This window comes from Ambystoma mexicanum, chromosome 6p (genome assembly GCF_040938575.1).
Source record: "Ambystoma mexicanum isolate Mex_15411 chromosome 6p, UKY_AmexF1_1, whole genome shotgun sequence".
NCBI classification, from domain to species: Eukaryota; Metazoa; Chordata; class Amphibia; order Caudata; family Ambystomatidae; genus Ambystoma; species Ambystoma mexicanum.
Window position 1 is genome coordinate 1,159,174,906 of NC_090935.1, and position 15,221 is coordinate 1,159,190,126.

Below are 15,221 nucleotides of genomic sequence, written 5' to 3' on the forward strand. Positions count from 1 at the left end.
CTACTCCACAGCACTCCAAGTAAAACACTGCTGGTTACACACCCCCCAGCAAGGCGTTCTCCTCAGGCATAACGCAGCCACACTCGGTCTGGATAAATCCTGCCAGAATGAACACATACTCCTGATCTCTCAACCACCACAACTACCGCTAAGAAGCAGCTATTACACGAATACCGCACCAGCTGCACACATAGCCGGTGCTCACACGCACCTTTAACTCTCTCTACTCTCTCTACTGATCTGAACTTTGGTTCCCAAGGGCGTTCAACCTACCAGCGCCTTCAGACCATACCAATGGTATATAAGGCGCTATATAAATGCAAAATAACATAACATAACATAACATAACTTTGTTTTGAGGTGACATCACCAGCATATCGACAATGTGAAAGTTGATGATAAGGGGAGGGACATGGTGTCCTACAATGATGGTGCAGAGGGTGCGCAGAGTGTCCTGCCTAAGCACTCACATGCAGACAGAGATCCTGACATGTGGTCATGCGGGAGGGTGGTCACTGCACTGAATAAAAGCGGAGCGAGCGGCACCAGAGCTCAGAGGCCTGCGGCAGATACGCACTAAACAGTCTCTCGTATGTTATTGCGGTGTAGCCCAGTCTCTCACAGGGAGGCCTCCGGAGTCCTCTCGCCGCTACACGTGGATCCACGGCAGGTGCAAATGAGCGGCACTAATGTTCCCCGGATCTGGGAGCAGCAATACCTGACCCCAGGCTACACCCTGGACGCTGGGGTGGCGTCAGCTGGGCCCCAACACTTTCCTCTGTGTAATTGTGAACCCTGTTATAACAATTTGAAGATATTTCTGTTCCCCTCTCTCAGTCATCGGGGGCTCCAATACGCACATAGTGGCACTGCAATAGACACATTTTTTCAATGGGTTTTCTTTTGGCCCTCCTCCGTCAGCTAACGCCTTGTATTATGCTTAGGCAAGCTACTGAAAATGCAGCAGCTTGGCACACATAGTATTATATATCATTGCTGGTTTGACAATGAAACCCCTGCTTAAGAGAAATCAAAGCCCAGCATGACCTGAACACTGTTCTTTTTCAATGTGTATGTATAATGTCAACATTGTTAACCAACCTTGCTTTAAATCATGTAAAAAGATGATGCATATGTTTGTCAATAATTCATTCTGGAAAATTCGCTTTTGAAACAGGAAGTTTGTGTTTTTGCCATACAACTGGGACACGAATTGGTCCACAAAAGCAAGAAAGATTAACATTTGGGTGGTAGAAGGCTAGCTTCACGAATGAACTGTGCACCTCATTTGCAGGTTCTGCCTTCCCCACCTTGTGCAGTCTCGCATTTCACATGTATGTGTTCGGTAACTGTGCATGTCATCTTTTCCCCGCAGGATACTATATGTACATAGAAGCATCAAACATGCTCTATGGCCACAAGTCACGTCTCCTCTCCAAGCCTCTCCGTGCCATTTTGGGGCAGCAGTGCTTGACATTTTTCTATCACATGTATGGCACCGGGACAGGACTACTGAGCGTGTATTTGCGAAAGGAAGGCGACGCCAGCAAGGAGACCCTGCTGTGGCGAAGGCGAGGCGAGCAGAGCATCACCTGGCTGCAGGGACTTGTCGAGTATGAATCTGAGAAGCGTCATCAGGTACATATATACACACCCTTGCCTTAGACCTGCAATTCCAGTCCAGTAAATACACATTCGAGGGGATTGGGTCCTCCGACGTATTCCATATCTATGACATGTAATCACCACAGCTGTGCTGCTTCGGAAACTTTTTCGGCGTCTGCGTCCTGCGTCGATGACGTCGATGCGCCGTCGTCGAGGACCCCCTCCGACGTCCGACGTCATCCGATGTGATAAGTAGGACGCACGACTCCCATAGCCCCAGTTCCGTTTTTTCCGCGAACGTGTTGCTTCGTGTTTCTCGGTTTGAACGCCTCGACTCTTTGGAGTTCTGTTCTTCTCGGTTCTTCGAACCTGTTCGTTTGTGTTAATCCTTCTGAAGATGTCTTCTACTTCGTCTTCGACCCCGCGTCCGGGTTTCAAGAAGTGCAGGGAGTGTGGGTCCAAGATGTCGGTGACGGACTCGCACGACGCCTGCCTCTGGTGCCTCGGGGAGGCCCACGACACGGATGACTGTATCGACTGCCAGTCGCTCACGTCCAAAGCCTTACGCGAACGTAAGAAGAAGTTGTCGGTAGGTCGGGTGTCCAAGCCCCGGAAGTCGAAGTCTGCGGGGCTTTCGACGGATGATTCGAGGGGTGACTCTCCGTGTCATCGTCGGAAGTCTCGTGGGTCTCCTTCTAGGAGTCGGTCTCGCAACTCCTCCGCCTCTTCGAGGCATTCTCGGAAGCGCCGACATCGGTCGTCTTCCAGGTCCTCTTCGGAGGGCTCTGCCCGGCACGTCGCTTACCCCTCGGGCCGTGCGACGCCGGAGGAATGGGCTTCCTTCGGGAAGAAGCTGTTGGCGATTCTTGAGTCGCAGGGTACTCAGCCGTCCGCGCCCCCGAGTGGGGTCGGTCGTGTGAGGTCGAGAGACACCGCTCGCAAGAGTGGTCGGCACGAGTCACGGGAAAGGTCCCGTTCGGACAAGGGGACTCGTTCTCGACGTACCCGTTCCAGGTCCCGGTCCTCGACGCGTTCGAGACCGTGTGCACCTGTGAGGTCTTCGAAGAAGGCTTCGACGTCTGTGGCGTCGAGGGCGTCGACAGGTTTTCTCGAGGCTCTGGCTCCGAGGAAGTCGTCGATGCCGTCGACGCTCAGGTCGTCGAGGGACACGCTCGGGGCTCCGGCCTCGAGGGCTGGGTCGACGCCGCCGATTCTGGAGGCGCTGCATCTGACGTCGACGCCGATTTCCTCGACGTCGACGCCGATCCTCTCGGCGCCGATGCCGGTTCTCTCGACGCTGGCGCCGATTCGCTCGACGCCATCGACGCCTTTCGTGTCGGAGGTACCCCGGGGCACGGTTGGACCCCCTAGGAAGGCTCTGGTTAAGAGCAAGCACTCTCGAGTGCCTTCTTTTCGCCACCTGGATTATATTTCAGAGGCGGATGAGGATTCTGATGGCCTGGTTCCTAGTCAGGTTCCGGATGACATTGTCTCGGGCCATAGTCAGTTTGACGAGTTGAGACAGTCACTGCATGATGCCAGTGGACTGGACACCTCTCCGGAGGTGGAGTTTTGTAGGCCTGAGCCTGGCTCTCATGCTGATTCCTCGTACCGGCGCCTTATGGCTAGGGTTTCTGAGTACTTGGGATGGTCTGCTCCCCCAGGGGAGTTTGTGCAGGATGATCTGACGGACATCCTTGATGTTGGTCCCCCAACTGACCCGGTTCTGCCGTTCCATATGGCTTTACAGAGAAGGGTGGCGGCGGCTTGGACTGCTCCGGAGAGTCTCCCGGCGGTGGGCAGATCCTTGTCGCGAAAATACCGTCCAGCCAGTGGCGACCCCTGCTACTTGACCAGGCACCCCACTCCGGAGAGTTTGGTGGTGCAGGCGGCCACGGCCCCGGCGAAGCAGGCGTCGTACCCTACCATCCCTCCTGATAGGGACGACAAATGTTTTGATGGCTGGGCGAAGAAAGTGTTTTCTTCTGGTGGTATGGCGCTTCAGGCGGCCAACTCCATTTGTGCCTTGTCACGTTTCACGCACACTCTGTGGAACTGTGTTGCGTTAGCGGCTGAACATGTTCCCGAAGGGGATGAACGGGATGGTTTCCTTGCTATGGTCCAGGATGGTAAGGATGCCATGTGTGAGTCCGTTCAGTCGGGTTTGGACTTAGCTGAATGCGTCAGTAGGTCCATGGCGGCGAGCACCGTGATACGCAGGTTTGCGTGGTTGCGGAAGTCGGGGTTTGCGCCTGATGTGCAGTCCCGGCTCCTCAACATGCCCTTTGATGGTGAACACCTTTTTGGCAGCAAGGCTGACGAGAGCCTTGAGAGGTTGCAGACCTCAAAAGCTGCAGCAAAGTCGTTGGGCGCTGCAGTTCGCCAACCTCCGCCTTTTCGTCCCAGGGGACAGCAGTGGAGGGGTGGTTCCTTTCGCTATTACTCATCCTTCAGTAAAGCGAGAGGAGCTGGCAGTCAAAGAGGCCAACGCAGGGGTACCAGAGGTGGACGACAGGGTACCCGTGGTGCCAAGACCGCTCGGGCAGTTGCCTCTTTGCCCTCAGGTAACGCCGCAGCCGCTCCCGCTCAGTCGTGAGGCCATGTCCCATGGTTCGCCGGTTGGGGGAAGGCTGGCGCAGCATCTTGTAGAGTGGCAAGCCATTACTTCAGATGTGTGGGTTCTGGAGATCATAACCCACGGCTACTGTCTTCCTTTTCGGCACAGGCCTCGCGACAATCCACCGGGGAACCTCTCTTTGCAGAGTCCGGATCCGCTCCTTGCGCAGGAAATTCAAGCCCTGCTGGAGAAAGGCGCCATAGAACTGGTGCCTGTAGCGGAGAGGAACAAGGGATGGTATTCCCCTTATTTTTTGGTTTCGAAGAAAGACGGGGGATTGAGACCCATCATGGACTTGCGCGGTTTGAACAAACTCCTCAGGAAGGACAAGTTCAAGATGGTTACTCTCTCTCAAGTCCTCCAGGCCCTTCAGCTTCAGGACTGGTTGGTGTCACTCGACCTCAAGGATGCTTACTTCCATGTGCCGATCCATCCCAAGCACAAGAAGTACCTGAGGTTCGCGGTTGGCGACTCGCACTTTCAGTTTCGGGTCCTGCCGTTCGGATTGACCTCCGCCCCGAGGGTTTTCACCAAGCTCATGGTGGTGGTGGCAGCGCATCTCAGGCAAGGGGGGATTCACGTCTACCCCTACCTGGACGATTGGTTGATCAGGGGGAGCTCTCCCGAGCAAGTCCTGGATCATCTATCGATCGCCTGTCGCTCCCTTCACAGGCTGGGCTTCTCCCTCAATTTAAAGAAGTCCCATTTGACGCCAACACAGCGGCTCCAGTACATCGGAGCAGTGCTCGACACTTCCCTGGGGCAGTGTTTTCCTCCCCAGGTGAGGGCTCTTCACATTCAGCAGATGGTGCACAAGTTTCAGCATGCCCAGACGCTCCCAGCGTTCGAGTTCCTGAGGTTGCTCGGCCTCATGGCATCCTGCATTCTTCTGGTGCCAGAGGCTCGCCTGCGGATGAGATCTTTGCAGTGGGCACTCAAGACGCAATGGTCCCAGTCCTCCGGCAGGATGTCGGACTCGATTCAGGTGCCGTCCTCGGTCGCCCGGGACCTTCTGTGGTGGGCCGTCGAAGGCAACTTGATGAAGGGGGCTCCATTTTGGCTTCCCTGGCCGGAGGTGACGATCGTGACGGATGCATCCCTCACGGGATGGGGAGCTCATGCCAACGGGCTGACAGTCAGCGGTCGTTGGTCTCCGCCGGAGTCCAGACTCCATATCAATCTGTTGGAGCTGAGGGCCGTCAGGCTAGCCCTGAAGGCTTTTCTGCCGTCTGTGCGAGGGAAGAATGTCCTGATCCTGACGGACAACACAGTGGCCATGCACTACCTCAACAAAAAGGGGGGGGCAGGGTCACTTCCTCTGTGCAGAGAGGCGATGCAGCTCGAGTTCTGGGCCATCCCGCAGGAAGTTTCGATCTCAGCAGTTCATCTGGCCAGAGCCGAAAACGTGACGGCGGACGCTCTGAGCAGGCAGAGCGCGATCTCTCACGAGTGGGAGTTGGCTCAGGAGATTCTCCTGGAGATCTTCGCCCTTTGGGGGACCCCTCAAGTGGATCTCTTCGCCTCCAGTGTCAACCGGAAGTGCGAAAGGTTTTGCTCGCGGGAATTTCCTCCAGAAGGAGCCTTAGGAGACGCGTTCGTGGTGGAGTGGTCATTCCCGCTGCTGTACGCGTTTCCTCCAGTCCCCGTCATCCCGCAAGTGCTGCGGAGGTTACGGAAGTTCGGTTCCCGGATGATCCTCATTGCCCCGGCGTGGGCTCGGAGGACGTGGTACCCGGACCTTCTCGACTTGTCCATCTGCCCTCCACGTCGCCTTCCCTACCGAGACGATCTGCTCTCACGGGAGGGGGGTCAGGTTCTCCATCCAGAGGTCTGGTCCCTCAACCTTCACGCTTGGCTTCTGAAAGGTTGAGGTATAAGGATTGGGACCTCCCTGAGGACGTGATGGAGGTGTTGCTTTCGGCCCGAAGGCCGGCAACTAAGTCTCTGTACCGTTGCCGTTGGCGTAAGTTCTGCGACTGGTGCAGAGTTCAGAGTGTGGATCCTTTTGCATGTGACATCCCCATGGTTCTGTCCTTTTTGCTTTCTTTGGCCCACAGGGGCTTGCAAGTGGGTACCGTTAAGGGTTACCTGGCGGCGCTGTCCATCTTTAAGCGCTCGTCTGAAGAGTGTTCTTACTTTAAAATCCCTTTGATTTCACAGTTCCTGAAAGGGCTCACTAATGTGTTCCCTCCGTCACCTTTCCTGGTGCCCGGTTGGGATTTAAACCTGGTTCTTAAGTTTCTTATGGGTGCTCCGTTTGAGCCTTTACATTCTTGCCCTTTGAGGCTGTTAACTCTGAAAACTGTGTTTTTAGTTGCGGTTACTTCCGCTCGCAGAGTGAGTGAGTTACAGGCACTTTCAGTTAAGCCTCCCTTCACTGTATTTCACAAGGACAGGGTTGTCCTTAGAGTTTGTCCTTCTTTTCTTCCGAAGGTAGTGACGGAATTTAATTTGGCCCAGAAGGTTGTTCTTCCGGCATTCTATCCTCCTACGCATCCTGGTAAGGAAGAGGAGAGGCTCCATAGGCTTGATCCTAGGAGAGCTTTGAGCTTTTATGTTTCACGCATGTCCCGGGTCAGAGTGGATGATCAACTCTTTATTGGTTACGCTGGTAAGCGTTTGGGGCAAGCTGTGACGAAACAGACTTTGTCTCGCTGGATTATTTTGGCCATCTCGGAGTGCTACCGTTTGGCGGGTAAGGACCCACCGGCTGGCTTGCGGACCCATTCTACCAGGGGTATGGCTGCGTCTACTGCCCTGCAGAGGGGTGTTCCTATTCGCAACATCTGTGATGCAGCCACCTGGGCTTCAGTACATACATTTGTACGTCACTATTCCCTTGATTCCATCCGAGCACAGGATCTGGTCTTTCGCAAGGCGGTCCTTTGCTCTGCTATTTGATTGGCTATTCTACATTTTGATTCTAAATTCTTTCCCTCCTCCTTGCTTTGGTACTGCTTTGGGAGTCTGTCATAGATATGGAATACGTCGGAGGACCCAATCCCCTCGAAGAACAAGTTACTTTCTTACCTGGTAACGTTCTTTCGATGGGATGGTCCGACGACGTATTCCATATCGCTCCCGCCCTGCCTTCCCCGCTGCAGAATTTCTTTTGCGATTGCAGCTTACGTTCCGCAAGGCTTTGTGTCTGACTGGCAGTTGACTTATGTCACACGTTCTGGGGGAAAAAACTATAACTGGGGCTATGGGCGTCGTGCGTCCTACTTATCACATCGGATGACGTCGGACGTCGGAGGAGGTCCTCGACGACGGCGCATCGACGTCATCGACGCAGGACGCAGACGCCGAAAAAGTTTCCGAAGCAGCACAGCTGTGGTGATTACATGTCATAGATATGGAATACGTCGTCGGACCATCCCATCGAAAGAACGTTACCAGGTAAGAAAGTAACTTGTTCGTCAAAACCAGCAACAGCACCTTAAGGTGAAATCAAATAATGTATTGAAGCCGGACGTATGGTTCTGTAACTCAGTAACACCGAGGGAACACATTGGGCACAATAGTGAATCTCCAGATTGACCGTTGTGTTACCTCTAAAAAAAAAAAATGTGTAGTATATAAAAATGTTAGTATCTCAGGAGGATAGCTCAGCAGCAACGTGCTCGCCTTGGAATCAAGACGACACGGAGCAACACAGGTTCGATCCCCAGGTCCGCGCTTAGAAACCTCTGGGTATTAAGCACGTTATAAATAACCTATCATATAATATTTTGTGTATTTGTGGTAAATTTTATATTGGAAGCACGATAAGAACATTCCGTGAGAGGAAGGGCGATTGGACAGTGTAATGAAGCTTATCCCATCGCTGTTTATTCGAGAGTGCAACACTGTCTATCAGGGGTCTGCAACCTTCGGCTCTCCAGATGTTTTGGACTACGAATCCCATGAGTCCTCGCATTTGACTATGCTGGTTTGGGCTCATGGGAGTTGTTGTCCAACATATCTGGAGATCCAAAGGTTGCAGACCCGTGGCCTAGGTGACAAATCATTAATAGGTTTCTGTGTCCTTGAACATGTGTGCATTTAAATAACAGAACCTAGATCTTAGGAAATGATAAGCCCATGAAATCAATGATACCCAGGCAGCGACGTTGGGTCTCAACGTGGTTCATGAGCTCAAGGTATTTGTGGGGCAATCATTTTGGACATCAGAACACAATACATTACATAATGATTTTCTTTGTATAGTCCTGAGAAATGTATCGAAAGTGTAAATTGTGAGGATGTTGTTTGTCTCTGGTATCTGGTATCGTTTATCTAAATGGTTAAGATGCCACAGTCTTATGGTGTAGATAGTAATATTGGGCCAGATTAAAAAAGATATGCCCAAAGCACACGCTCAGATGTCCATTTCCACCACTTTTTAAGAATTTGTACACATAAAGGTGGTATTTCTGCACATCATCCCCAATACAAAAACGGGCTGCACATTGCAATGCACAGAAGATAAACACATTCCCAGGCAGCTGTTTGGAACAGGCGCAGACGGATGAACAAGGCTTGAGAGAGTCATTCCAGACCCTGTTATGAATTTTGGGGGAGATCTGGCCAGTGTTTATAGAAAGTCGAGCGATTAGTGGCATAATTCATGACTTATAATTCATTTGTAGGTTGGTTAAATATCTTAAATGTACACTCTCTGAAGCGTAGACAAACGATTGTGCATATTTATTTAAAATGTGATAGTTGTGAAATATGTGAGTACTGTGATGCATACTAGGGTACATTTGAGTACTGTGATGCCTACTAAGGCAACACATGCCGGCTTGGAGGGTGTTTTTTAATTATATCTAATAACTGAGGCTATCAGTTTAGACACGCTCAATTGGGGTTGTAATAATGTGAAGGTCAGAAAGGCAACATAGGCTGGGTTGTAGGATGTTTTCTATTTCGAATAAGTCAGGCAATCAGTTGAGACCAACGTATGTGTGAGTCGGAGTATTTTTTCAGTCTCTATGTAGTATTCAGATTGTATACAACCCCTCAATCATGATAGCAGCTAAGAGGGATGCGCAGAAATACAGGCGATGTAGGCTGCCACCGTAGATAAGCGTAAACTGTGTGTATTTCTTGAAGCAGACACAGTAATGTCTTGAGTTGTTTGGTATAAGGTTTTTCAATCAATCAAGCTTTATTTCGGTTTCCACCACCATGAAAGCATTTGCATAGTTTCGCAAAAAAACATAAAAAAGGCTACATTATCAAAGGTTAAACCGTTGTGGTTTCAGCCATTTGCGTCTAGCAACTTCATGTAAAGGACATGGAAATAAGAAAGGCAGTCCGTCTTCGTCACATGATTTACAAAAAGGGCATTTTGATGTGGTGCCAGTGGCCCCAATGAACTGTGAACGCGGCGAGTGGCAAATGCCTAAACGAACTATTGCATGCAAGGGTTTCGCAGGCTTCAGGCCAGGAAAAACAAGGTGCATTTCCATACCTAGTGAAGTTTCCACTCACATGTACTTTGATGACAAGTGGTGGGAGAAGCATGAATCTAGTTTTTCTTTTAAAACGCAGTCTTTAAAAGCAATCGTTGGAATCGTTTTAGACAGTGCACCACATTTGGTTGGTTTGTACCAAAAGACTTGCAAGTCTATCTCAGAAAGCATATGCTTAACAAATCTGAACCAAGGCCGTAACTTTCCTCCATTAGACTGCAGGGCGTTATGAATGCCCTCTCTATAGAGAGTCAAGGCATCTGTATTGAGTAGCTTGAGCCAAAAGACCAGGGCTTTCAGCATGATTTCATATTTAACCTCGGTTGTGCCTAATTCCAAGGCAATGGGTGCAGAGGGTGCACTACAGGCTAGGCCCGTTAAGCGTTTTAAGAATATCTCCTCTGTGACCTGTGTATTGGATCATGGCATATGGCCCCATAGTTCCGCCTCAAACGTGATAGCTGGGATTGCCTGGGCTTTGCAAGAGGACATCACTGGCCCCACAGAGAACAAACCCTCAATGCATGGGAGAAAAGGCCATGTCCACCTTTATTCAAAACTAGACATACGAATATATATGACCCCTTCCTTAAGGCAAAGCATAACATTTAATTGGCGTAATGGCTGTTACTACACCCGGCACCAAGCACAGAAACCACCACATGAGCCCACATACCATCTTGCTTACAATCAAATGGTGTGATGGGTAGCAACCAAGACCAGCCATGGACAACCAACGTCACCTGACACCCAGAGGGCAACCGAGCGAGTCTGAGCCTGGACTTCGTAGCTGTTACGCCTACCATGAGCCCCGACCACCTTACACCCACAACTTTGGGAGATTAATTTATTAGGATTCCACACTTAGGGCCGCATCACGAGTTGTACGGTATCGCCGGCGCTAATAGCTCTGCCCTACCGCCAAAACCACCGGCGCTATTAGCGCCGGATCACAGGTTTGCCAGATTTGGAAATCCCCATTCCCCATTGAGCCCATTCAGGAATGCCCTATTCCCCATTGGGCTCAATGGGGAAATTTCACGCTCATACCGCCGGATTTCCCCCAAGCTCAGAGCTGGGGAGAAATCCGCCAAAGCCCTGATTTGGCAGACCCTTAAATCTGGCGGTAATAGCGCTACCACCAGATTTAAGGGTTACCGCCAAACTCGTGATGAGGCCCATTGTGTCCTCCTCAGATAAATGAACCTCATCAGAATGAAAAAACGTTTTTGATGACAATGACAACTCATGCCTGATGTTCAGCAAAGTCAATTTTCAAAACGAGTCAATTTTCATAACTCAATGTTAAATTTTGTAACTGATGCATTCAGAGCCTGTGCAGAGATGCCTACTCACTATGCATTATGTGCTATCAAGTAGTGACTGGTAAACAAGTGCACAGCCACACAAATTCGCTCAGCAGAGCCTCCCGCACTCCCGCCTCCCCGAGTGCACCATGTCATTTCTTCCCAAATGAAGTACAAAGCAATCAGGTTCAGGGAACTCTTCATCACACAAGGCCTTTAGAACAACTTTACGCAAGTGGCATAACTTCATGCCCCTGGCATCCATCTCCTGGCTGGACGTCACCTGCTGCCAGCTCACAAGAGCATAGGTTTTCTGGGGACAAGAAATGGTCCTGAAAAAGAGAAACAAGAGTAAAGGCCTGTACAAAAATTTGTGACCCCTGCCTTCCCAAACAAGACCATGTACCATAAATATAATTAATGTAGGGCGAACATACCTCTCAAAACATCCAGACCTCCATCTGCCCACCCCTTTTATGCCAGCCGCACCCACACCCAAACTTAAGTCTCTAGTTGCAGCCCCAATACGAAAAAGTGAGATGAAAATCCCACAGGATCAATGCCTGCCTGTTTAACCGCCATACCAAAAACCTTCACAAAAACTGGTGTTTGGTCAGAGGGGACCCTTCAAAATTAACTAGGAATTCAGATTGAGGAAATTCAGATCCTACACCTAAATACTGTTTGGCTTCTTCAAAAGGGCTTATGAAAACACAGGGAAAAAAACTGGAGTGGATGCGCTTATGTTGATTATATGTGAGAGTTTAGCTTTGTAGGATAGCTGCACATCTGTGCAAGTCAAGACTGGCCCCTAAGTCTCTGCAAATTGTGTAATTGTAACAAACACTTCCTTATGTGTGCGCTTGTCCACAATAAATATATTGACTAGTAAGTAGTGCTGATTGCAGATACAGTTTTTAATGAATATTCGATTATTCTGGTCAAATAATCTTATTAAACTTTGCCGACACATGTTTTGACCCTTGGTCGTTTTCAAGGCGTGGCAATATCGTCTGGTGATGGTCTCATTGGTTCCAATATTTAAATTAAATACATTGCCACTTGAGCAATCATATACTATTTCTGTCTTGATGTCAAAGAGATAGTGTTAATTCAGGAGAATGATATATCTGGCGATATATTATCAGCATCTATATAGCTTGGTGCTTGGCCTCTCCGGATGGTCGTCCTAGAATGGCCTTGATCGGGCACCAGGGCTACCCCAGTGCTGCAAATAGTTGCACCCATTAGCCTCAACCTGTCTGGTCTGTTTTAGGCATGTTTATCTTCAGACACAGAAATTGACCTGCAATCTGGACATCCTGAAACTTTATTCCAAGTTCTACGTCTGACTTGGAAAGCGCCATCAGCTCGCTTATATGAGAAACACCATAGAATGTCAGGATGTAAACCAATCTAAACAACAAAAAAAATTATACTGCGAAATACATGCACCAGGCAATACCATGCCTCAACCTTGTTAAGATCCAGTGACCGCCTTGTACCCGATGATGAGGTGGACATGCATTCCCATCCTTGTAATGCTTTCATTACTACAAAGCTCCCTACCCACCCTGCAGCACCTCTCAGCTTGCTTGGCAAAGAAAGATACTGCAGCCAAAAGACGTCTTATGTGTGCCGGGGAACCCCCAGCTGCCTTTTGAACCTCTATGAATCGTGCCACTGCATATAGCAAGAAAAGATCATGCATATGCATTTCACGAGTCACTGATAAAACATGACTAAAGGCTACTTCATAAGCCTTCTTAGTTTTGATAGATATGGCAGACCTGATCAGGTCCTGGAGAACTGGGCACCAAGTTCCATAGATTCTCAGGGAAGGGAGCCCTCTTCAGCTCTGCGTCCGGTAAGAGGATCCCGAACTCCTTCTTAAAATGAAATAATGTATCAGCGGCGTTATTTATAATGCCTTGCACATGTCATGCTCTATATAGGACATTGTCCTTTAAGCAAGCCAGAAACAGAACCAACTGCCAGGGCAGTGGTGTTAGTGCAAGCAAAACAGAACAAACTCTTTTTGCAATCGCTACACAAAAGGACTTTGAGTGCTCTGATCATTGTTGGCTGAGACCACTGACAATGTTATCTGACCAAAACACTAAGCTGTGAGTCTAGAGAAGCTCACCCGAAATGTTTAAGGCCACCATAATAGGAAAAAGCTTTAAGAAAGTGACATTGAGAGTAAGCCGTGCTCTGTGCCAATGCTGCATACACCGGTATTTACCTACGACAGCACCGAAACCAACACTGACAAACGCATCAGTGTATAGTGATAACCCTGTGTTAGATACCGGAGGGAAAGTCCAAAGAACGTTCCCATTAAAATCTTTCCTGTGTCTAGGCACTTTATGAATAAACAATACCATACCTACCAATCTGACAGAAAGGTTAACTGTACTTCCATATCTTCCTTAATTTCTTTTGACAATCTAGTATGTTAGTGCTTTTCTTTTAGGCCTGCCATAGCCCTGGAAATATTCTTTGAAAATGCATGCCCCGCTTGTATCATCTACAAAGCAATATTCAGCTGACCCACCAGCACCTGCAGTTGATGCAATGTGACCTTTTTGGCACCCAAACAGACTTCCAAGGATTCCCTGAATTCTTAAACCTTCCCTGGAGGCAACCTCCTTTTACCCAACACTGAGTCCAATTCAATACAAGAAACAACAAGGATAAAATGGGATCCCCTCTCTTTTCTTTTGCTAGTGGAATTCGTAAAGGCTCGGTGAGTTGGATAAAACCTTGAAGCAACCTTCCACATTTGAGAGATCCTGCCTGTCCCAGGAATAAACAAATCATCAAAATTATGAAGGATAAAGTCAGAATTACATTTCTTGGACCTGGCTGTGTTCCTGCTTTCTTTAACAGTGTTCCTGTGTTTTTCCCAGACTTCACCTTCTTTTGTTAGGATTCCAGAGGACCCCACATGCATCCCTCGTCTTGGCTGTGTGACAAATCCCAGGGTATTGTCACTGCTCCCATGGAGGGAACCCCTTTCCATCAGACCAGGGAGGTGAGGCCATTACCTGTTAGTCCCCCTGGTGGTGGTACTCACCAGGTGGAACTCATGGGGAGGGAATCCCTCCATGGCACCAGTGATGATAACCTTGGGAGAATGAAATATTCACCTCCTCCAGTATTGTTCCTACTGCCCTTTCACCCCACTCATTCCCCTCTGGTCGCCCACACCTCTATATATTTCAGTAGAGGACTTCATTCATAATACTGGGACGAGAAAGAGAGTGGCTTACCTAGATAGAATACAAATCATCACTGACATAAAGAAGATCAGACAAGGCGGCAAAAGCCTTCTGTGGAACCAACATATGCGGTACAGCTTACTAGAGCCAGCTTCAATGATAAAAAGCAAGAAAGGACTGCATACAGCGTCATGCCAGCCCTGGAGGAGGAAGGAACCAGATGCCAGTTCCATGGTGAAGGGCCCAAAGGAAAGAAGCTGAGACGCTGTCGAGGAGAGACAAGCCTCTTCAGGAAGTCCATCCAACAGGGATCCAGCCAATGGCAGAGAAAAGGGAAACTCAACCAGCGAAAGCAAAGCAAGAAGGAGAACGCGCACAGCCAAGGAGGCAAGGGAGAGCCCCAAGGTAGGGAACAGGTCAGGCCGGCTACTGAGGCACGACGGTAGCTAAATAGATTAAAAAGGCACATTAATACATTGTGAGAACCAACAAGGGATAATGGAAGAGTTATACAGTTTGAGACAAACTTTGTGAATAATTCTATGTGTAACAGTACCTGGCAGGAGAGTACACCAGAGCTGTCCAATTGGGCATTAGGCAAAACAGGGGCAGAGATCCCACAGAAACGGAATACCCGAGTCTGGGACCCATATGAAAATGGGAAGCCCCACCATTTCACATCAGGATTAAGGTTTATATGTAAGCAGGCGAAGCCCGCAAGAGAAGTATACAGGGGCCCAGGGCCCACACAAGCATGAATAAATACATAATCAATGGGCTGGAGACCAAACTACGCCAGAGAGACCCAGAGAAAATATAGAGTCGCCTGCAACCCAGAGAAAAGAGAAACAAGTGACAGAACAAATCAGATACATCCTGAAACAGCCCAGAGGGATATGGGGTCGAGGCAAAAGAGGAAAATAAGTGCAGGAATCCAGGACAAGGGGTCGGTCCCTTTGTCAAAAAAAGACACATTTTGGAACTCTGAAGCATACATTAAAGTCTGGCA

General features: G+C 49.3%; 1 protein-coding gene across 1 annotated transcript in view; it reads left to right on the plus strand.

Annotated features, from left to right (window-relative positions):
* MAMDC2 (MAM domain containing 2) overlaps nt 1-15,221 on the plus strand; it is a 682,997-nt gene that overhangs the window by 656,327 nt on the left and 11,449 nt on the right. The window contains exon 12 of the mRNA XM_069625792.1: nt 1,376-1,638. Within this exon, the coding sequence (XP_069481893.1) occupies nt 1,376-1,638 (263 nt within the window). The remainder of the gene's footprint in view (nt 1-1,375; nt 1,639-15,221) is intronic.